The following is a 24,424-nucleotide window of genomic DNA, read 5'->3' on the forward strand; positions in this document are numbered from 1 at the left end:
AACAGTGCCCCAGCTGCTGCACAACACAAGGGCTCTGCAGCCCCAGGGGTGATGTCTGCTCAGGTTTATTTATCCTGGTTTATCCACCTCAGCTTGGCCTCTCTGGCCCAGCTTTTCCAAGTGCTCTGAGTGCTCACCCTGTTGCAGAGGTACAAACACAGATCCTCGGTGTCAGTGCACTCTGAGCCTTGAGCAGCCACCAAGGAGGGATCTCCTTCCTATTCCCCTGACCCAAATGTGCAGCACAAATACAAAACCCTTCCCTGTCCCTCCCAGCGTGTGCTTCCCTTGGATCCCAGTACAAACGCCATGTCCTGGCTTCTCCACCTGCACAACAGCCACTCTCTGTACTGAAAGCATTCCAAGGGAAAAGCAGGGATGATGAGACCCTTCAGCCCAGTCTGTATTTTAACAGAATCCCAGAATGGTTTGGGTTGGAAGGGACCCTAAAGCCCATCAAGTCCCCCATGGCAGGGACACCTTCCACTGTCCCAGGCTGCTCCAAGCCCTGTCCAGCCTGGCCTTGGGCACTGCCAGGGATCCAGGGGCAGCCACAGCTTTTCACCCTGCTTCAAATGAATCATTCTCACACACACACAGCAGTGACAACCCTTTCCACCTTCCCCAGAGGAAAAACCAAGGATTTTCCCTAAACTGAAACCACCTGGATCCCAGATGTCTGCCTGCCTCCTTTAACACTGGCACAGCTGCAGCTTGACTTGTTGAGGGCAAGTGAATTGAGCTGAGTTTCCCAGCAGGAACTGGAGTGGCTTTGCCAGGAAAAAGGACTGAGTGGCACCTACAGAAACTGCTGGCAGGCACAGCTGCTCCCTGCTGCACTGCCCCAGGGTGCTCTGGACAGGGAAGTTCTGCCCTCAGAACCCTGAGCAAGGCAGAAAATATTCCCTGTGAACATTCCAGCTGTTCCCTAAGGCAGGGATAAGGAATTCGGGGATACCCAAAGCACAAAGGTGCTCAGTCCTCAGACATACCATGAAACTGAAGGAATAAGAACCACCCCTTTTAATCACTGATTAAAAGGGTGAAGAAAGAAGAGGTGGCAGGGGCTGAGGTTGTGACCAGGAAGCCCAAACACACCCCCTGCTGCATCTCCCTGCTGAGCAGAGCAGGCTCTGGGCTGGGGTACAGCTCAGTGAACAGCTAAGCTTAAAAATTAAATGTTAGAGGGACAGCTTAGTGCCTTATAGCTGACCAGTCCCTGAACAAGTACTGAAAAATTTACTTAAGAATCAAAATATATAAGAAAGCTTTTACAAAAAGTAACTAAACAAAAACATAAGAGTTTAATCAAATAAATATTAATGCTTTACTTACTTACTTTTACAATACAGCTATACCTATAAATCAACCAAAAATTAATGTTTAAGTTACTTTAACCAAGTCAACAAACTCAGACACCACATGTTTAACCAATTCAAAGCCAGACAAACCCTTCAGGACCTATTTAGTCAGTGCAGCAGTGCCAGCCAAGGAGTGCCAATACCCAGCTGTAACAATTACTAGCATAAAGCTGCCAACGAGACAAATCCCACAAGCAATGCCAGGGGCACCACTGGTCCCTGTCACTGGGCTCCAGGGGCTGCCTCTGCCACCCAGCCCCCACCTCAGGACCCTGCACAGCATGAACGGTGCTCATGGGCTGGGTTTTCCCTCCCAGCTCCACCTGAATGCTCCTGTTGGGACGTTTCACTGCACTGGAGATGCTCCCTGTAACTCCTAGATGAAAACAGAGCTGCTTTTACATCTGTTAGCATAGTGCACAGCAGAGGTGATTTCCACAATGAAGAACAAAGCCAAGGGCCCAGCTCTGTTCCTACACCTCTTGCTTTGAACTTAATTCAGCTGATTTCTCCTTGGTGTGGGGATTTTCACACAAAATAGAATCCCAGGATCACTGAGGTTGGAAAAGAGCTCCAAAGTCACAGAGTCCAACCTGTGCCTGATCCTCCCCTTGTGACCAGCCCAGAGCACTGAGTGCCACATCCAGCTGTTCCCTGAGTATCTCCAGGGATGGGGACTGCACCACTTTCCTGGGCAGCCCCTTCCAAAGCCTGACAAACCCTTCCATGAAGAAATTCCCCTTGATGTCCAACCTGAACCTCCCTTGGCACTGCTTGAGGTTCTCTCCTCTTGTCCTATCCCTTGTTCCCTGGGAGCAGAGCCCGACCATAGCTCAGCAGCTTTAGAGTGGATGTCCCTCAGGTAGAAAGAGGCCAAACTCCACCTAAAGCACAGCCAGATCACATAAACAGGACACAGAATTGACCACAGCAGCCACAGGTGAAAATTAATCGAGATATTTAATACAGTGCAATCCATAGTAGTTTCTTAATTAAAATAATTGTGTGCATGTATCTGAATGGGTTATCAATTATCACAAAAAAGCAATAAACATTGTAGTGCTGTGTAGAAAAATGTACAACTGAACTTTGAAACCTTCCCTACTTCCAAGAGAGTGTGGATCAACTGCAGATCATTCTCAGCAATTTAAATGGGCACAGTGACTACGTCGTTGCAGTGACAGACACAGGGCTGGCCACACAGCAGTCAAGGGATATAAATAGACCTGGCAAAGAACTAAAAACCTAAAGCATTCTTGCACCTAAAACACAATAAAGAAGCCAATGGGGGCTTACGACTTTTCCTGGTTTTTAATGCCTTACAAGACTCCTAGACACACTTAAACTGACTTAAAATTACAGAGTGTTTTTCAGCTTATTTCAATTGAACATATGGCCCAAATTGAAGATGAAGATCCAGCAGTGGCAGGAGCACAGTCCCAAAGCTGAGTGTTTGATTTTGCAAATACCTTTTCTACAGAAATTCAACCGTATCGACAGCAGGCAGTTCCCCTGCTCCCCCTTCTCTCCTCTGGACAGACTTTTCTCCATGCTATGCAGAAAACAGCAATGCAGTTCCCACTGCTCTGGGTTAAAATGAAAGATAAAGACATTTTGCTTATGCTTTCTCCTCAACAAAACACATTTGCACCCAGAATAGGTAACCAAAGTCTTTTTTCCAGCCAGGGGCTGCTGTGGTTACATGGTTCCTGCCCAAGCTTCCAGCTCTTTCATGTCATCATCCTCTTCTTCCTCTTTCTTCTTGGCTGCAAAATCACAAAAGAGAACAAGTGAGTGGGAATCCTGACAGAACCCTCTGCGCCACTGACAAACCAGTAAATGAAGCACCTGAGGCCAGCTGTGGACAAAAAATAAACAAAACCTTTTTGAACTGAAGTAAAAGGTGCTTTGCTGGAAGAGCCAGCATGGGCTAAACTTCCTGAGTGGAAAACAACAGCTCCCACAGGAGGAAGGCAGTGGGCATGAAAGGTAAGGTGTGATGTTTTCCCATAATTTCCAAGCCTCCTTCAGAGGGATGCAGCTTCTCACAGAAACTCATCTGATGTCTCCAGTATGAATCTCTTCCACATCCAAATCTAATTTCTTATTCCATCCCTGAGTACTGTGAATGCAGGAAATGAGGGGTTTGGGTCAGGTACAGAATGGGGAGGGGCTGGAGAGCCCTGGGAACATCCCACTCCCCTCCCCTGTGCTCCCTGCAGCTGGGGGATGTGGATGTGGGTGGAGAGAGCAGCCTGGACACTGCCCTCTCCTCCTTCCTGGCTGTTCCAGGGCAGAAAAGGCTGCTCTTTGTAATAACCTGACAAATTCCGTTTCCATTAACTCAGCAGAAAAGGTCTGAAACCACAAATAGCTGCAATAATTTTGGAAAATGTAAAAAAAAACAAAGAGTGAAACAATTCCCGGTCCAAGTGGTTTGTGTCATTCCAAAAGGAATGTTTACATCAGGAAAACTGAGTCAGCTCCAAGCTCCAGACCCCTCATTTGTACAAGGCTGGAATTTGGTTTTCTATATTAAGCTCCTCCAGCCTCCATTAAACAAATACAGCTTCTGCCTGAATTTCTCTTGACACCACCAACAACAAAATTCCTCATTCAGCTGATTAAAGCCGAAGTCCAGACTGCTCCTGAGAAGTGGAAAAGCAGGAAAGCTCATGGTAACCTCCCCTTCAATGGTTAAAAAGAAGGTAACAGAGTCAGCTCTACCTCAAAAGACACATTATTATTATTCCCAAAAAGACAACTACACATGAACCTGAACTATCAGGGACAGTATTCCCCTTGGAGGTCTGACCATGGTAATCACAAGCAAACTTTTAATCCCAGTGTTAAGTCAGTTTTAAGTGAAAAACAATTTAGGTTCAAAAAATAAACCCTCACAAAATCCCCACCCAACACCACCCTAGAATCCCAATTTTTCCCAAGTGCCAGCCTTGGAGGCAGCTTTATTGAAGCAAAAAGTGCCACTTAAATACATTAATGGAATTCATGGAATTCTCGTTTCCATCCAAAAGCAGCTTAGCATAAATCCTGTGAAACACTGAGCTTTATGCTTGCAGCTTTTACTACCAAACTTGAACACTATTTATATTATTTTAGGGAGTTTCTCTAAGTTTTATGCTGTGTAGCTCCTTAAATAAATCCACAATTACAACACCTTTTACTTGTGTGCAGCCACAAAATGCAAAGAGTAGATCTGGGTCCAAGACTTTGTGTTTTGAGACTATTTAGAGAACAAACCTCATTAAACCAGCCAGGCAATAAAAAGGCAATGCACTGGCTCATTTCATCTATTTCTCCAGAATCTGCTAAAGTCTCAGATTTCAGATATTCTGATAGAACTCCCTCCCCTCTCACCAACTCTGGTCAGCAGTTCTGCCTGGCAAAACACAAGCAGGAACACCCAAAGTCAGTGGTGTCAGAATGGAAGCAGAGCAACACCCCAGGGGCAGTGGCACAAAGCAGAACCTGCTCAGGCAGGGCTGCTGCTTCCCACGCCCATCCAAGCCTGGAAAGGCAGCAGGATAATCACAGATACACTGACCAACTGGGATTCTTTGCACCCACTGCTTTTTTAGTCTTTTTTTTTTCCTTTTCCAAGTAAGGACATGGCACAGAGCTGCAAAGTCTGTAAGTTATTCATCATAGTCAGGCAGATTCAGCAAAATGGGCTTGTAAAGCTTCATATCCCATTAGTGCTGCCAGAGGTGTCCCAGCTCAGCTGAATTCCATGAGGAATGTTCATGCAAGAGGGACCAGTTCAGATTTAAGAGCAGCTTTGAAAACCCTCTGTGTAAATACAAACATTTCCTGTCCATCCTCCAGGTAAAATCCTCACACCTTCCCTGGATATGTGTGCTCTAGGACTGGGATGACCCTGACTTTGGGGCTGCCTGGCCTGGCACTGCAGAGGAGCCCACAGCCTTCCCAAAGAGGGGACCCCAAGGGAATTAAATTAAATTAAAACCCAAAGCAGCAGCAAGGAAGCATGGATCCATGGACCTGCCTGGGACTGGATGACCCTGCAGGTCTTTTCTTTTTCTTTTATGAGTTCATTTACTCTGCCCTCCCTTTTAGCACCTCAGGGTCTTGTCAAGATTTCTTCCTTGTTGGCCCAGCAGCACCTGCACAAAGGCTCCCTTCTCCCTCACCTCCACTGCACCCTGAGCATTATCCAGAGCAGAGCACCTGGATGAGCTGGAGCAGAAATCAGCTGCTCCTGTGACTGGGAGTGATTTTTGTGCTTCTTCTGAAAGGCACATACCCCTCACAGAGAAATGGCACTGGCTGTGATTTGGGATTCAGGAAGCAATTCCAAGCAAAATGTCTGTGCTGCCTGCAGCCAGATCTCCCAAATCCAAGGAGCTGGCAGATGAATAAGCACACTTTTAAAGATGCAGGATGTTGCAGTAAAGGGTGATCCATACCTGGCTTGGAGGGTATTGATATTGAGGGCACGTTTGGTAGTGGTACTGTCTCCGGACCACTGATTTCCAGCAAGTTTTTGTCTAGTTCTTCTTGTTCTAGTTCCTCTAGCTCTGCCATGAGTTCATCCTAGGATTTCAAGGAGAAAAAAGAAAAAAAAGAAGAAACTTTAGGTCAATATTTATTACCAATCATATTATTAAAGAAAATATCACAAATGCACAGGGTCAGAGCAAAGTGAGGAGATGAGGAGTCTGATTCTGATGTGATTCCTGTACTTCATCTCTTGCAGGGAGGGGAAAGGAGAGGAGAGAAGGAGAAATCCAAGTCCAAATATTCTCAGGTCAGGCCATCCAGACCATTCTGAGCATAAAGTCCAGGTCACAGCCACCAGCAATTGCAGGAGAGATTTCGGAGCCCAGTCCTGCAGCCAGGCACACAGAACGTGCAGATCTCCAGAGAAAGATCTCCTGGGGGACACAGCTCCTGGAGGGATTTCAAAGCCATGCTTTGGTGGTGCTCTGGGTTAGTGATGGGGCTGGCAGTGCTGGGCTCCCTGATCTTCCCAACCCAGAGGATTCCATGACTCACTGGTGCAAACAGAGCAAATTAAAAGCCATACCTCATCAAACTCCTCCCCAAATCCTACTGGCTTGGAGATGGCTGTAGAGATCTCATCTGCCAGCTCTTGCTGCTCTGCAATGTCCTGCATTAATTCATCTACTTTATCAATGTCCCTGGAAAAGAAAGGAAAGAATTCACCATCAGCAGGCACCTTCCCAATCAACACTGCATTTCCTGGCTTCTGTAGAAATGTCCCACCACAGTGACATTTCCAAGGCCCTTTCCCAAAATACACTTTGCATGCAAGTCTGGATTTTATCCCCCTGGTCTCAACACAATCAGAGATGTATTTTTAACTCTTCCCTGCAAGCTTAGCTCCCAGCAGTTATACAGACACCAGGGAGAGCTTTTGTTCTGCACCACTGATATTAATAATAATTTGTTCTCTTCCCTGATTCAGCATTATTACATCCACAATATTTGCTTGTGGAGCAAGCACAACATTCCCATAATGCAGTTTTATTTTTAATTATTACTACATACACCAACTCCACTGCAGAAAAACAATTTTTAGACCCCCCCTTGAGGCTTAAAATTCTTGCTGCTACAAGATGGATCTGTAACTGCTGCAGGCTCCCATTTTCTTTAGACCACACTGGTGCTACACAGCTTTTGGATAAATGTGGAAAATAAAACAGTAATAAACTGAGGAAGCATCATATTTGTGTGTTTTGTTCAATTTTAGATTAAAGTGAGAACCTTTCACAAGAAGGTTTTGCTGCTCCAGCTCCACCTTTGTTTTTCAGCAGATCTGACAAATGCCACACTACAGATCCTGTGGGAAGATGCAGGAGGGAGTAACTTACATGTTGTCATGAGCAGCTTTCATAGCCTTAGCAGCAAATCCCATGTTCTTGAGCACTTCAGTGTTGGTGTTGGCATTCTCCAGGGCTTCCCTCTGGAACTCAATTGTTGATAACGTGCCATCTATCTGTGCCAGCTGCTTCTCGTACCTCTTCTTGCGCTTCAGGGCCTGCAGGGCAGCTGCACAGCAAGGACAGGGGACTGATGAGCTTTGGGCCCAAAACAGCCACTCACACCTTGCACCAAGTGCCATCCAGCACAGAGAGATATTTAGCAAGTTCTAGTGTTTGCTGTCCATTCTTCCCAGACCAGCTGTGCTGCCCAGCCCCTGATTTGCCTCCTTCAGCAAAGGTGTTCAGAGGTGGCTGCTGCCCCGTGGCCATGGCCTGTCCCAGCAGGCTGCCAGCCCATTCTCCTAACACACCACAGACACACACCAGGCTACCACAAACAGCTTCAACAGCCAGGCTCATCCACCAAAACCAGCCTTGTTCACCCTCACGCCACGACAGGAAGGCAGCACTGCTGGAGCAGCTCCTTTGTGCTGCTGCAGATCCCCCCCTCCTGCTGAACCCTGGGAGAAGCAGCTTGTTCAGATCCAAGGAGAAATGTTCCCTCAGCTTTGCACTTACATGTGAAATACACATTCTAAAAAGTTGGTATTTAGGCATGCTTTGTGTTACTCCTCCTAGGTGTTCACACAACAGCCCTCACTGCAGGTGGTTTGAGCAATGTGCTGCCTGTGAGCCCTGGCACAGCGTGGGCTGTGCAGGAGGAGCCCCAGCACAGCTCCCACCCCGGGGAGCAGCGTGGGAGGACTGCTCCAAGCTGCCCTACCCACCCAGGCAGCACCCAGCAGTGACTGCAGCCCACAGCCAGCTCCTGCCAAGACACCGGCACAGAAATCATGGCATGGCCATTCCTGAGACACACAGGTGTGAAAAACGCGTTCACTCTCTTGTAAAAATTTAAGATGTTCAATAAAGGACTTTAAAGAAGTTTAATAGGAAATAAAGACTATAAAGCAAAGATTGTTACAGCCAAGTGTGTCTTGGCACTCAGCTAAGAGCACATTTGCTATTTTGGAAGCACTCTTTATATCCTGTTTTTATTGCATTAGTTTGTTACGTATTTATAAACAATTACTATAAAGTTTTTTCTTCAAATTACATATTCTAAGAAGTGTTTAGTATGGTTATTTTTTCAGATTTGTTTTTTTAGAGCATGTCTATTTTTTGGCTGTGGTTTCAGTCTATTTTTATTATAACTTTTAGTTTTGAGCTTTGGTCCATATTGTCTTTAGGCAGTGAGTGTTGATAGTATATGTGTAGTAGGTGTCTTCATATGTTTATTGGATGTTATCTTATCTAAGTAGGTATTTTAACATAAGCATACTTTATCAGCTATTTCACTACTATGTCTAAGCTTAATTAACAAGAGAAATAAAAACTATATCTTTATAACAAAGTTACTTTAACACTACATATTGGAATCCATTTTAATATTTGCAAAAAGCCAATATAATAATACATATGTATCTATATAATATTATCTATATAATTAATATATTATATTATCTATATAATATAATTATGTATTATAATATATAACGTATCTATAACCCAGGGAACACCAACTGCCTTCACACAGAGCTGTACCAGACGAGCTCAATGCCACAGCCCTGGCAGTGCCCAAGCCAGGCTGGACAGGGCTCGGAGCAACAAACACCTGGTGGCACATGGACTAAGACACAGGTACAGCTTCCCTCCATGGCACTGCCCTTCCCTCCAGCACAGCCCTGCTCAGACAATACCCCAACCCTCACCTGGGCCCCAAGTGCTGCAGCAGCAGCCTCAGCCCACACACTCTTCATTTCTTCAGAGCTCTGACCTCTGAGTCTCACAGCAGAAACCACTTCATGTGACACAGGACTGGCTCTGCTAAAAACCAGGCTTGGCCCTCCCAAAAGCTCAGGCACACACACCAGGAAAGGTGGCAAAAAAAAAAGCTTTACATCTTTACATTTCTGAGACCTGTTCTTTCCAGGGCAGGACACAAGGAGTAGGAAATCCTGGCAGGAGACAGCTTCCCTTCCTCCCCTTGCAGAGGGCTGCTAACTCAGGGCTGTGATGAATATGTTTATAAAGTGGCTGCTCTCCTAAAAGCTGATGGAGCCCACAGGCACCCCAGGTGTTTTGGCAGATGCCATCCTGAGATGCTGACAGTCCTGCAAGGTGAAGTCCTAAACAGAGCTTCAGCATATGAACATGCTGCATTTGGTTCATTTCAAATTCACTGATGTGTTAGAGAACAGAAAAAAGCAGTTTTTTACGGGGAGGCCCAGCTAAGGATGCCAAGCACACAAAGTAGCTCAGGATTATTTGGGAGAAGCCAGTAAAAGCACCTCAACTGCTCCAAGAGAAGCCAAGGACCCAAAACAAGCCTCTGCACTGACTTTCTCTCCAGTCTGGGGCCAGTCCAACATCCACGTGTGACAGGACTGAGAACAGGGGGTTTTCAAAGGACAATGTGTGATCTGCAGAATGAGGCACAGCACAAACATCCCAAACATTCCAGCTTCACGCCAGATCATAAAGTGATGAGCAACACATTGCTGGGATACGCAGGCTGGTTCATTCTGCACTAATGGTTTAATTAAGGGTATAGCAAGTTTTCTTACTCAGAAGGAGAAAAACTGTTAATAGCTGTGTTTATGTAGTGACAGATGCTGGGAAATGCAGGGGATGTTCTTTATTGAGAATTTTGTGCCTCATGAAGAACTGCTAGCAAAACCAGAGATTTTATAGCATTATATAACATTATACACACCAAGTAAAGTGCTACAATTTCTGTTCAGCTCCCCACTCCAGCTTTCTCTGAGAACAATTACAGTTAGTCTGCATTTCATGCTGGTGTTTAAAACAAGCTGCTCAGACACCAACCACTGCAGGAATCACCCTGAGCAACCCTAAATTCTTATCAGGCTGGTTGGGAAACCCTGTCCCTCCCATTGCCACCCACACCCCTTGTGCACCACAACTGCCCTTGAACTGCGCATGAATTGGAAATTTTCTGTTTCATGTTTCATAGAAATTTTCTATTTCCCACTCTTAAAGATCAAGGAAAATACTTATTTTCTCCTCTCCTTCCTAAGGCCAAAGATCAGGAACCTACTGAAATCTCATGAACAGTCAGAGTAACACATTTTTGTTAAGTTTTTTTTTAAAGACAAAACTATAAAGACTTAATCTGAAGGGAATTACATTGGCTCTTTTTCTCAAAAAAAAAAAAAAATCCAAAATCAGAAATAAGTAAGTGCTGGTTGCTGAGAATTTTAGTCTTGCTGTGCTGGACAGGCACTGACCCTCAAGAGAACATTTGACCTGAAACCGAAGAGAAAACTTCCAAAATTAAATAACAGAACTAAGATTATGAGTGTGTAGTTTGAATAGAAGTGTGTAATATCACACAGTAGAAAACTAAAAGTTTTAGAATATAGTAATATATATAAAACAAGACAGAAGTTTTAGGGCAGAGACTAGTCCTTCTTCTTCACCTTCTGCATAAATTTCAGCAGTACTATATAAGCAAATTTAAAAAATCCACATTACATCCAACAAATAATTAGTTATTAAGTTAAAAGTAAAATTATTTTAAGTGTCATTTCTTAATTAAACAGTTTATCCTTAAAAGACCTTACAGAGAGACATGCATCTCCATTTTTACTTTATTACAATGAAGTACTACAAAACTCACAACTTAAAAGACCATACTATAAATAAGAATTAATAAATATCTAAGTCCAAACAAAAAAATACCCTCCCACACATTTAATCCCAACCTTAACAAAAAAAACAAAAAAAAAAAAAAAACAACCCAAAACAAAACAAAAAAATTCCATTAAATAAGAACCAGAGAACCAGAGACAGGGGGGTACAAATGTCCTGCAGCAGTGTGCACATGCAAGAATTGGGTGTGTTTGAAGTCAGAGTGGGACAGGGCCTCTCTCTGCCCTTCCCAAAGGCTGCTATCACATCCAGCAGCCACGGCAGAGGCTCTGCTCAGCACCCACACCCCAAATTATGCCTTTACTGCTTCCAAGGCCGTAATTACAGAGGCAGAAATGCAGTTTATAGCAGCTTTAATTGCTGTGGAGGTGCTTCAGCAGGACCTGTGGCCATACACGAGGTTAAAATCATTTCTCCCTGGCCAGCCAGAGCTCACTCATGCCCTAGAACGTGTTGTGGGGATCACCCAGCAGAGTTTTCTAGAATCAGCTGATCTCAGCTTTCCAGCAGTGGAACAAACTCCTTATCTTGGGCCCAAAAGCCATGTAGGGGTCCAGCTGGGCTCAACTCCCTCTGGAATATCCCTGTGACACAAAAACCAGGACCATGAGGACCACGGAGCATACAAAAACTGGCTCTGCTAACACCCAACAACGCCTGCTTTTACAAAACATGGAGGAAAAGGGTTGTTCATCAGTATAAAGCAGGCTGTAATGATAATTTATCCCTTGGGCTCCCCAAAAAGACTCCCAACAGCTCTTCTTCTGCCACAGCTTAATGGCTGAACTCACTCTGGAATATCCCTGTGACATAAAAACCAGCTGCTCCAAGAGGGGATTTAACACCCTCAATGCCAGCAAAAATATCTGGTCATTCCATGGGCAGTTTTCACAAGACAAGAGCAAGACCCTGCCAATAAAGAGTGTTCTCCACACCTCCTCCTCACCAGGCACACTGGGGTTTTAACTTGTAAGTCCCATGTGCAGCATGAATTGCAAGCACTTAGAAGATCCTCTAAAAAACCAATCAGCAGATAAACCTTAGCTGTACTTTATCTGAACTGTAATAAAGCTTTCAGAGAATACATATGACTGGGGGAAAAGCAGTTAGATATATTTGTATATAATTATTATTATAACTAATTAAAGGTAATATATTTGATACTCCTGCCATCCATCAGGAGACAGTGAGTAGGCTCAAAATGCCCTTTTCCATATGACATTTTGATATATTAATTGTCTTTATTATCAGCTGTGATGGGGATGTTGGAACCAATTTTTATTCATAAAGATTAAAAATGATTGCCCCACAGAGCCCTGACCAGTTAAAAGGGGTATCAATAGTTTATTACCTCTTTTCCATTGGCAAAGGAATATAAAATTTCTCTGTGTTAATGAGCATCAGACTGTGATCTCTGCAGTTCCTTTTTACAGAGAAATTCTGACAAAGAAAACACCACATCCAAGAGAGGAATAAAACTGCAGCTGAGCCCAGTCAGATCTGGGCTGGCCGCTTCAATTTCTTCAATGTAAAACCTGCCTAAAACTACATTCAAAGAACATTTTTCAAGCTTTTTAATACTTAAAAACCTATTCCTTCCTCTGCTTTTTGTTTGGTTTCGGGTTTTTTGGGGGATGGTGTGTCATTGACTGTTGGTTGGTTGGTTTTTTTATTTCCAGTCTTTGACTGAACTATAAAATACTGTTTTAATTGTCTATTTAGTTGAATTTCTGTGGTAAATACTGTTTTAATTGTCCGTTTATTTGAATTTCTGTGGTATCCCCCCCTGCTAGAAATTCCAGCAGAAGTTCTGCACCTCCTGTTTGACCATGGTGATTCCCAGAAATCCAGGGTTTCACTGGGATGGGACCACGACAGGACCCAGCCCTCCAGCACCAGTGAGAAGCAGAACTCGTGCCACTGTTTGCAGTCACTCCTGACTGATGAACACCCAGAAATGAAAGAGCAGAGTCATTCAGCCAGACTCTCCTCCTCTGTCAGCAGATCAGTCACAAAAACATGACTGCTCACCCAGATAATTTCACTTTGTCCTCCAGAAATGCTATCTGTAAGAATTTGATGTATTTTGAATTATTTTAACCTGTGTATAGGCAAATTATTATGATTAAATGAAGTGTTGTAAGTCTGATGATTTTCTTTGCAATGTTTACAGCAGTTTGTTAGTCAAATGAGATGAATGTTCACTCTGATAAGCAGCTTGCAGGATAATAAAAATATAATTTTACTACATGGTATTGCATTCAGAGAGGGAAAACTGACTAGGAATGTCAGTGGTTTTGTTAAAAATCAACAGCCCTCCTGCAAATAAATATTCCTTACACACTGGCAGGACAGGCAGTGTTCCTGGGATATTTATGACACAGCAATGTTGTGGAATTAATGCTTTTAAATATCACTAGGAGAAAAGAGTAGATCAGCAGATAAAACAAGGCTTTCTTACATAATTGGAAATTCAAGTTTTGCTGGCAAAAACACATTTCAGCTTGAGAGGAGCAAAGAGCACTGGGAATGAACTCAGGAGTTTCGCTGAATTCAGGAATACACCTGACCAAGGTGAAGTGTTGATGATGGCACAGATTTGTCCCCACACAGTGCCGGTGTCTCCTTGCTCTGCAAAACCCTCCCAAAACTCACACTGACACCTGCAATAGGGGTCTAGATTTTTGTCTAAAATAGAGAGGTTTCTCCTGCAGGGGAAGACACTGCAGTTAACAGCTCTGATTACTCCAACTGAGGGGAAAAGTAACTTCATCTCACAGCTGATTCCTGCATGGTCTGGCAGAAATGGCAGCAGCAGAGATGCCAGGGCACAGGGACAGCAGCAATTTTAACATGGCACGAGAGAGTTCCACAGCAGCCTCAGGAAACAACGTGCACCAAATGTCAGCCACACCAAAATGACAGAAAGTGCAAGAGCTGCAGAGGAGCTGCCCAAACTGGGGTGCCTTGGCCCCTCGAGCTGCAAGCCCAGGCACTAAATAGGATTGAGATAATCAACTTAATAGTGGCAGAGCGTTTTGCACGTTACCCTGTGCATCCATCTGTAATTTGCTCTGCAGAAAGAAGCAGCTTTATTTTTGCTGCTTCTGAAAATCCCATTCCATCTTCCTGGCACTCGCCTCAGCAGCAAATTTCATCAGGAACAACAGCCTGGCTGTCCTTGGAACAGGATAAACAAGGGGCACTGCGAGGTGGAAGCAGGAATTGCCTTCAGTGAGGAGCTTTATTCTGAGCAGCAACTGCTCATCTCTCACTGCTGAGATCCAGCAAACTGCCTACAGATCTCAAAAAAAACCCTAAAAAGGGAACTTAAAGCCACTGACAAGTTATCCCCCAATGCTATGAGCAGATAAAAAGACTGGTGGCTACAGACTGACCAAACTGGGAGTTCTGCCTTGAATAAGAACCTTTCTGCAGAGGTCTGATGGCTCCAGGAGCTGTTACAGCAGCACTGCCCATGTTGGTTCAACACAGAATGGCGCATCCCAGGTGAGTCTCAGAACACAAAATGTCAGAGGCACAAACAGCCAGGTGTGACTTTAAGGCACAAACAGCCAGGTGTGACTTTAAGGCACAAACAGCCAGGTGTGACTTTAAGGCACAAACAGCCAGGTGTGATTTTAAGGTCCAAAAAGCCAAGTGTGATTTTAAGCACTGTGGTGTCCAAGTGGCTGGGACACAGAGGTACCAAAGGATGGTTATAAATAAATATATTTATGATCCTGTGCACAGCAGCAGCTCCTTTCCTGGGAGATCACCTCCTGAGAGCTCTGCTGTCTCAGGGATGTGCTCAGCTCTAAAAGCCATGATCCAGGTTTGTCCCTGATGCCAGGGCCTGGCTGCAGCAGTCTCCTGTGCTTTTCTTTTGGGATATGTGCACTTTTAGCAGGGAATCATGGGCAGAGTTAAGGCTTGCTTCTTCCCTTGCCTTTCTCTGCCTGTTTAATAAATCTCTAATAAAGTTTCCAAACCCTGCCCTCAAAGGAAGGCAACTCAGAGACTGGGACTGATTAAAACTACCTCAATAAAGCACCCAAACCCAGGCAGAGAATACAAGGTTTTTGCCTTTTAAAATACAAGATTACAACCTCCTCTTGAGCAAAGCAGTGCCAGAACATTTAGTCTAGTGTGCAAGAGATGAAACAAAACAATAAGCACTTCTGCTCTAAAAATCCATAAATGTACAAAAGAAAAAAGCCAAAGAGATAAAGAAAAAAGCATCTGTAGAGCAGCAATCAGGGCTGTGATAGAGCAACACCCAAACACAGAGGAAGCAGCACCTTCACCACCCTGGCTCTGTCACAGCAGCAGCTCAGCCCCTGCACTGCTGATGTTCCACATCCACAGCTCAGGGGGGTTCCTGCAGCCCTGCAAGGTGACTCCTCTCTCCCCTGAATGTCAAGGCAACACTGCTCTGGTCAATTATCCTCTGTAAAATAATCTCCAGGCAAGTGTGGCACAGTTTTGTCCCAAAAAAAAAAAGAAAAAAATTATTTTTAAAAATGGTCATAAAAAAAAGTCATAAAAAAGGTCATCAAATAAAAGTTTTTCCAAAACAAAAAAAGGAAAAAAAATGTTATAAAAAAGGGGTCATAAAAAAAGTAATTAAAAAATGGTCCTCAAAAAAACTTGCCATCAAAAAAAATGTCAGTTTTGTCAAAAAAAAAAAAAATCATCTACAGTGAGCCTTGAAGTTCAAATAAGAAAACCAGGAACGAGGAATCCCAGTTACAGAGACAGCTTTGTTCTACCCAGGAGCTGGAACGAGTCTAAGAAATGCTGGTTCAGCCAAAACCATCCGGGCTGAAGCTTCAAACATTCCCTGAAATCTGATCCAGGCTCTGGAAGCAAAGCCTGCTCTGCATTTCCCAATTTCCAGTGTCTCACTCCTCGGGGTCCTCAGGTCTTCGGATGATGGCAGGGCACCTGCAAAGCTGATCTACAAAAACACATTTCTCCTTGCCAAATTAAATTATGTATTTTCTGAGGCTGCCTGAGTAAATTATCCTCACTTACTCTTTCCAACTGCCACTAACTTTGCCAGTTAAAAATCTGCACTTACTTTGATACACACATAAAATTCTGAGGTGAAATGAGGTAATTATTCAGTATTCAACCAAAGTTTAAACTTTTAGGATGAGAAATGTACGTTCCCTAAGGTGTCCCTGAGATTCTCACAGCCTGCAAATACTCTTTATGGGTTTTCTGTTTTATTTTGTAGTTGCTGAAGGTACTTTGTTAAAGAGAATTCCAGTGAAAATTCAGAATCTTCCTCTGAATCCCTGCCAGAAATGCGTCAGGTTCAGCTTTGCAGGAATGGCTCTTAAGTATCTCAAAATGCTGGTTTCTCACAGGAAAAACAAACAACCAACCCAGTTCCCTAAGCTGAACAGTGTTTTTGTAATTAATTCACAAACTGAGAAGACCCTACCCTGAAGTGGCACACTTCAAGACCTTTTCTTGCTGGGGAATTCAAAGAGTGGCTGTCTGCGACTCCATCAGGCATTTTCCAGCCTTGGACCATTATTATTAGAGCCTTGCCAAGTCTAAAAACTTCATTGATGCTGTCATAATATTTAGCATTTCTCTTAACAGCCTAACTTCCCCAGATGAGATATTTTGGGATGTGAAAAAAGCACTTTTTTGTGAATGCTGAGATTCCAACACTGACTATGGGGGAAAAGCTGAGAACACAAACCTTTAGAAAGCCAAAAGGTATAAAGCAAATAAGACAAAAGATATTTATTATTAAAAAGTTTGTACTTCTTGACTCAACCTCCACACAATCCTGTGGCAACACTGCAGCACTTTTTGAGGCTGAACTGCAGTTTTGAATGGCAATCCCATTCTCTGAGGCTGGGATCAGCTGCAGAGCAGGTTCAGCAATAAACTCTGCTCCTGCTGATGGGGCTGCCAGGGAAGCAGTCCCAAAAAAGCCTTTGTCCCTCTCACTGTCCTCCCAGGACAGGGCATGGGCAGAGCCCACCATGGAGAGTCAGGAGATGCAGTTCCAGGGAGCCCACCATGAAGTTTGCTTTCTCTTAACTTGTTTTATTTCATAACCAACCAAAATCACCTCCAAATGTCTGGATACCACTGATGCTCCTGTCACTCTGCCATTTCTCTTTTCAGTTGCACAACATCTGAACAACCTCTGTACACCTAAATCTGGATGAAATCCTGCCAGGCCATGAGGAGCACACACAGTGTGGATGTCTGGTGACACACCCCACCTCAGGAGCAAGGCAGCCCTGGCTGTTACACATCCCATCACATCCCAGGAAATGATACTGATCACATCCCAGAGATGTGACACTGGTTATTTGGACACCTCCAAACTTCAGAGGGCTTTCTGTTGAGCTGTAGATGCAAATTACGGCTAACATGTTTAATAGTTAGAAAATTAGAATTTATCAAGGAGTAGTTAAAAAAATTAAAAACATACAGTGATTTGTAAGTCTTTTGAGGGGCTAATTTCTTTGTTTTCCAACATTGAAATAAGACAATTTATACAGTGAAATAAGAAGCTTAGAATAGGCTAGAATAAGTAACACATATGAAAATAAATTAACATCTAAAATATTGTATGATCACCAAATTTCCATCACTCACTGCCACCAGTTAAGAGCTGCAAGACAACAGCTGCATACATAATTATCCTGTAACTGTGTTAGCTCCTGGAAACTGGTAACTGGCAAGGCTTCACCTCTACAGTGAACCCAGGGGAAGCCACAGCAGAGCTCTGCCAGCTGGGCCTCCACCTGGAAGGACATCATGGACAGAACTGCCACTGCCTTGGCCACAGCCTGGCACTGAGCTTCACCGCTGCTCTTCTGGGTCCCACCAGTGCTGGCTCCCTGTGGCCACTCCTCTGCCCTTGGTACTGGCCACAAGGAAGGTGCCATGGGATCACAGTGGTTTGGGTTGAGAGGGACCTTAAAGATCACCCAGTGCCACCCCTGCCATGGCAGGGACACCTTCCACTGTCCCAGGCTGCTCCAAGCCCTGTCCAGCCTGGCCTTGAGCACTGCCAGGGATCCAGGGGCAGCCACAGCTGCTCTGGGCACCCTGTGCCAGGGCCTGCCCACCCTCTCAGGGAAGAATTCCTCCCCAGTGTCCCACTCTGGCAGTGGAAGCCATTCCCCCTTATCCTGCCATCCATCCCTTGTCCCCAGTCCCTCTCCTGGAGCCCCTCCAGGCCCTGGCAGGGGCTCTGAGCTCTCCTCAGGGCCCTCACCTCTCCAGGTGAGCACCCCCAGCTCCAGCCCTTCCTTCAGGAACTGGATCCCTGCTCTGAGACTCAGGGGGATGATTCAGAGCAGACCCAAGCTCCTCATCACTGCTCTGCTGCAGCCTTGGGCTGTCTCAGGGAGAGGCAGAAGCCTGACATTGATGCCTGGCCTGTTCTGGATTCTCCCACTGCATCCTGTTTGTTTCAGACACTTTGTGCCAGGAGTTCCAGTTTGCTGAACTCCTGGCTGCAAACATGATGGGAAGTCAAGGATGAGATTGCTCCAGCTTTTAGTTTTGCAAAAATCATCCGTTTTTAAGCAGTGGGAGTAAATGACAAGACCTTTGAACCCCACTCATATCCACTTTTTGCTGGCTGCAAAAGCCAGGCCAGGACCTGCTGCTCACACCACAGCCCAAAGTCTCTGGGACAAACATCACATACCCAAAAAAAGAAATGGCAATGTAATTTTGGGGTTTTGGGAGCAATAAGGGATCAACAGAGAGACCTGAATGATACAAATGCAAAGCCCAACAAATCCCAGTCCAGATAAACTCTCCACAACTCAGCATAAGTCTAAGTAAAAGAGGGTTAAACCAAATTGATGATTTGCATCACCTGCAAATTATAGTTTTTGAATTAGCCTAGGAGGAAGATTCAGTAATTAGGCCTGGAGTTTAATGAGATACTAGAATCCAACATCTAACACATTTTGGGAGAAAAAGTAATAAACACAAAGTTAGTAGCTGCAATCCTCCTGACAGGGAACAGGAACAGAGGAAGGATGTATTGCATCAAGTACAGTTACCAAATCATGTATTTCAGAATCACAGGGTTTGGTTGGGTTTTTTTAATGCCACTTTTAAAAGAAGTTTTTAAAAGGTGTTTGTGCATCCCGCCACTGCTCCCAAACTGTTTTATACCAGAGAGTCTTGTCTCCAAAACCCCTGCTAAACATAGGTAGAATAGAATGCAAAGGAGAAGGTTCCTCTTGTTTTCTGAGATCTAATTAAAAAGAGCAATTATCACTTTTCCCAAGGCAGGCGGTGAATGCCCATCTCATTAACCTCGGGGGAAGTGGAGGACTCAGGCCTGCACTGCCATCAATACTCCTGCACTGAAGCCCTGGGTTATGGAGAAGCACCTGGAACTCAAACATCAATTTCCCATTAGACTGTGACTTCAAACAGACAGAGCGGGCAGGCTGAGAGCCTGAGGATGGGCTGGAAGTGCTGCAGGACACTGGTGATTCACGGAAACAAAACCAGGGGCACATTCTGGGAGGAGGATCACTTCTGCTGGCAAGCAGGAGCTTTATGCACGCTCCCAAACCACGGCTGAGGTGGGACACACTGACAGGCCCTCTGAACACAGCTGAGGCTGCAGCTTCCCCTGCTCACTGCCAGCCTTGCACACAGAGCCCTCCTGCAGGCACTGCTGCCCTGAGCTCGCTAATGAGCCCTGTGTCCCTCGGATGCCATCACAGGTACTGTGACAACAGAGCTGCCCTCTGAGCAGGGACTGCTGCCAGAGAGGCAGAACTGCCTCCCTCCTCCTTCCCATCAAACTCCTGCCTCCCTCTCCCAGCCAGCTCCAGCATTTGTGTGGTTAAGTGTGGAAAACATCTCTTTTTTTTTTGTTAGAGTTGGGTTTTGGCTGGGTCAGCAAGTTAATCCAAGTCATGGCCTGCCCACACAAACACCAAGAGCAGCACAGGGGAACAGGCAGGAGCAGCCAGTCCCAGCTGGACATTCCAGGCAGGTTCCCAGACAGGAGCAGCTCTGACACCAGAACCCTCCAGCTGCAGGGAAATCTCAACAGACTGATGGGACAGTTTAGAAAAGGTAAAGGGATGTAAGCAGTTAATTTCCATCACAAACCTTCACCTGAGGCAGCACTGAGAGCCCCAGGTGGGCACAAAGTCAGGACTTCAGCCAAGCCCAAGCTCCTGGTTTGTTTGGTTTTGGTGCTGGGTGGAGAACAGGAGTGTTCTCTCTCCAGGAAAAGCCTGAATTATACAGCAGGAATCTAGCAGTGGGTTTGCATCTATTTTGTGTACTTAGTGCTGGGGAAAAACCCAACATTCTATTTATGTACAGTGAAAAGAAAAACTGCTCACTAACAGAAACCTGAGCAGAGGGAAAATCCATGAAATGTCACCCTCCTGCTAAAAAGCCTGAATATACTTTGGCACAAAATTGGCTTTTCACCCGTTCCTCTGTTTGTAGCCCTAGTGTTAACTAACAGAAAGGTAAGATCAGTGGCAGGCAAGCACAAAACTGCATCCAGACACCGGGGATCTGAACCTGAGTGAGCTGCTTGTAACATTGGCACTCTAAAGCAGCACTGAGCCTTTCTCCCTGCTGTAATCTTCACAGAGGCTGTAACGTGAGCTTCAGGTTCCAGGAGAAACACTGTGGAATTGTTATACCCAAGGTAGTCAGAGCTCAAGGCATTAACCCCTTGTTCTCCGTGTGCCTGTGCTATTCCTCTGGCAGCTTGGCTTTACCTGATCAGCCACAGAAACACCACAGCAGCAGAGATGAGGATCTCCTTAAACTCCCCTGAAACTGAACTCCAGAGCTCCAGAACCGCTGGAGTAGGTGGAGCAGTTTAGTTTGTATCACGAGGTTTGAGCGCTGAGAAAACATCCCAGATGAAACAACAGCACGGACAAACTGGAGCGGAATAAAAGGAGGCAGCAGCAGCACGGGGCTCCCAGGGCATCAGGCTCACTCTGCCATTGTTAGAGCAAAGTTGATTTCCAGGGCAGATGTAAAATGAGTGAGGTACTGGCTGAGCAGCGTTCAAATCAGTCAGCACTGCTGCTGCTTTGAGAAATTCATTGAGGAGTAAATCGCTACTCATGAGGAAGAGCTGAAGTGTGGGAGGGCTCCCCAGAGGGGTGGGGACAAACCCCAGAACACTGTTTTCAAAAGACTGAACGTTTCCATGAGAACACAAAGCACGAGCATAACCCAAGTTCCTCTCAGAAAAGGGAAGAGTAACTTGCCTGTTTTCAAACAACCCTTTTAATGATGATGAATCTTGATAGTTCTCATCCCATGGACAAAACACAGCAAGCACATTAAAACCACCTCTGCTGCTCTCCCCAGCACACTCAGAACTTGTCATACAAGAGGAAAATCTCCCATGCCAAGAAACAACACTGACTGAGGAAATTTATATTACAAAGTTCCTTATTATAACCTCAGTATTTCCTGAGTTGTTTGGTTACACAGCCTGGATACCCTAAATACAGAGCACAAAAAATACACATGTAAAATAAGTTCATAAATTAACAAAACCCTGCATGGGCTTGGGGCAGGCACAGGAACCAGAAGCCTCTACATCTCTTAGAGTAAGCTTTCCTAAGACTCCAGAAGCGCTGAGGAATGAGTGAATGAGCCTTTGGAAAGTGGCTCACTTGGCACCTGAACAATCACCCAGTGTGCTGGGGAGCAGAGAATGTTTCCTTTTGTCTCCTCAAGTGTGCCAGACACCCGGCTATCCCCTGGGACAACAAAAACGCCACTCCAGGTTTTCCCAAGGGGAATTTAAGCGCCCAGGTAAGCTCCCTGCCCCACTCTATCACCTTCTTTAGGCTGTCCCACAGCAGCTTCCAGGACCATCAGCAGGACTGCCCAGCTGGGATCACAAATGTGCACCATCCACAGCAGATCCGCCAGGAACAGCAGGAACTCCAGTGTGAAGTGATTAAATTTTGGAGAACTAAGCCTAAAGATTCTCCAAATTTTATTTTTTAGAAGCTGATCCAACACTTAAAATAATCTCTAGCTAATTATTTTTCATTGAGTTTTACCTGAAAGCATTTTAACTACATCAAAGTATTTCCATTAAAATTACATACTTTCATATATAAAACCAATATATTTTTATATTCAGTTAAAATATGGATTTAAGTGACTTTGCATCGAAATAGCATAGGTAAGAGATTACAAGCCAGCCTGAAGTCAGAGAAAAATCCAGTATCTGGATATCAAAAATGCAATTTCTAGGAGCTCAGCTGATAACTGAAAACTTGAACTCTGAAAAACTGAGTGTGTCCTGGGGGAATTCACTTCCCAGCAAGTCACAGACAATCATCTGCCTTAACTCCCAGCCCAGTAAGAACAGTTGGCCTCTCAGTTCCAGAAATGGAAAAAGAGCGGTTTCGTTTTCCAGCAGAAACCCATCCCTGCCCTTCTCCTATTCACGGCTCCTTAATTACTCCTCAGGCTCCGGCGCTGCTGCAAGCCCTCAATTAGTGCGAGCCAGAACCCGGCCGTGGATGGGCAGGTTTGCCTCCTTCCTCCACCTCCAAGGAAATGTAATCCCTCCCCTGGCCAGGTTCTGAAGGGCAGCAGAGGGAGATGGCTTTACAGCAGGGCGAGACAAAGCTGAACAGAGTTCAGAAGCTCAGGAGGCCCAGTGTGACCCAGAAGATAAAGAACCTGCAGACAGAGACACATTTTAACTTTTGTTTTGAGCTTGTTGCCTAACTAGGCCACAAACCACAGCACAGACTCTCTTCTTAGAACTGCTGCAGTGTATTTGACTTGGAACTGACTTGGCTAAGCCTGAAGTCAGGCTCTGCTGAGGTCCTCTGATAATCCCGGAGCCCTTGTGTCGGCTCCGTCCACGTCACCCACACACAAGGAAGTTCTGGAGCCTGGAAGGAGCTAAAAGTGCTGACTGAAGGAGTGCCATGAAACTCCCAAGGGTAATTACTGCCAATTAACCCTTGCCAGACGTGTTCACAGCTCCCTGTGCCACAGGCAGAGCCACGCCTGCTGCTGCACAGAGAGGGCAACATCCACACAGAAATCAGGATGGGCTGTCCTGGAAACTTTTACTGACCAGCTACAACAAGGAAGGAGTTTGTTTTCAGAGCTCTGGAATATGTAACGTCACAACTGCCTTATCTCCAATCGAGCACTGCCTGGAAACCACAGCCAGACCTGCCTGGGGAAGGCAAGTTCCACCTGGGAAACAGCAATTCCATTAATCAGCTTTAGGAGTGTGTGTGGAAGGGCCTCTTGGAGGGGGCTGAGCAGTGGCAATAAACCCCAGAACAAACACTGCTTCCAAAAGAATGAATATTGCCATGAGAACGCAAAACAAAGCACAAGCATAACCCAAGTCATTCCCACCAGAGGGAACATTAACTATTAAATCTGTGTTTATTTCATCAGCTCTTACCAAAACTTCTGAGCGTGTTGGGGAGAGCAGGAGTTACAGCCTGAATGTGCGTGCTGGTTGTTGCCTGTGGGATATTAACTTGTCTGTTTTCCAGAAATCCTTTTAATGCTGGCCAGTTTTCACCCTGGAAATTCTTCATCCCAACCAGAAAAAACAACCAGCACACACACTGAGGCTGTAACCTCTGTTTTCCCCAACACGCTCAGAACTTTTGGTAAGACGTGATGAAAATAAACACAGATGGTAAAGACATTTTTTGGGTGGGATTAAAGCCACCAGCGGGGCAAACGGAGGCGTGCTGGCAGGGCGCTGCCCGGCTGCTCCAGCGCTGGGACACTGCCCCGGAGCGAGGGGCAGGGGGCACGGAGGAGCCGAGCACTATCGCGACATGGCAGCCGAGAGAGCGACACGGCTGCCACACGGGGAGGGGAGGGAAGGTGCCCTCCCCTCAGAGCGAGGAAACACGGCTGGGGCGGGAAGCGCTGCGGGAAGGGACAAAATGCCGGCAGCAGGTAGGAAAGCGCGGCAGCACGGTGCAGAAAGGAAGGCTCCGGGTGCACAGCACGGCAGCACAGCCCCGGCCCTCCCGACCTGTTGCCCGGGCGCGGCCCGGCCCCCCCCGCTCACCGCGCTTGTTTTTGGTGCCGTGCTTGCGGGCGGCCGCCAGCTCCTGCTCGATCTTCTTTTCCAGGAACTCCTGCTTCTTGCTCAGCATCTCCTCCGTGTCGCGGAGCCGCTGGATCGCCTCCTGCGGGGACGGGCCCTTCCCGCCGCCCTTCCCGCCGGCGCCCGTCCCGAACAGCTTCCCCAGGAGCCCCGACATGGCTGCGCGGGGCCGGGCCGAGGCCGTGCAGCTGCGGTGCCCGCTCCCCTCGCTCCGCTCCCCGCACACCGACCCGAGGCCCGAGGCCGCCGCCGCCGCCGCCCGACTCCGCCCGCCCGCCTCG

At 45.9% G+C, this 24,424-nt stretch overlaps 1 protein-coding gene across 1 annotated transcript; it reads right to left on the bottom strand.

The window, feature by feature from the left end:
- Nucleotides 1-2,302: 2,302 nt before the first annotated feature.
- On the bottom strand, nucleotides 2,303-24,424 carry CHMP4B (charged multivesicular body protein 4B). Its single transcript, XM_064391452.1, has 5 exons — nucleotides 24,105-24,424; nucleotides 7,238-7,415; nucleotides 6,430-6,544; nucleotides 5,810-5,936; nucleotides 2,303-3,127 (listed from the first exon to the last, which is right to left on the bottom strand). The coding sequence occupies exons 1-5, from the start codon at nucleotides 24,298-24,300 to the stop codon at nucleotides 3,060-3,062; spliced, it is 684 nt and encodes a 227-aa protein (XP_064247522.1). The 5' UTR covers nucleotides 24,301-24,424; the 3' UTR covers nucleotides 2,303-3,059.

The sequence above is a fragment of the Passer domesticus genome, chromosome 16 (genome assembly GCF_036417665.1).
Source record: "Passer domesticus isolate bPasDom1 chromosome 16, bPasDom1.hap1, whole genome shotgun sequence".
NCBI classification, from domain to species: Eukaryota; Metazoa; Chordata; class Aves; order Passeriformes; family Passeridae; genus Passer; species Passer domesticus.

Bases quoted from the DNA above. Each gene is read 5' to 3' on its own strand.
- CHMP4B (XM_064391452.1), bottom strand. From the start codon at position 24,300: ATGTCGGGGCTCCTGGGGAAGCTGTTCGGGACGGGCGCCGGCGGGAAG. The intron at 7,416-24,104 runs GTGAGCGGGGGG...CTTGCTGTGCAG, and splicing joins CGGCACCAAAAACAAGCGCG to CTGCCCTGCAGGCCCTGAAG. The intron at 5,937-6,429 runs GTATGGCTTTTA...TTGAAATCCTAG, and splicing joins TTGGGGAGGAGTTTGATGAG to GATGAACTCATGGCAGAGCT.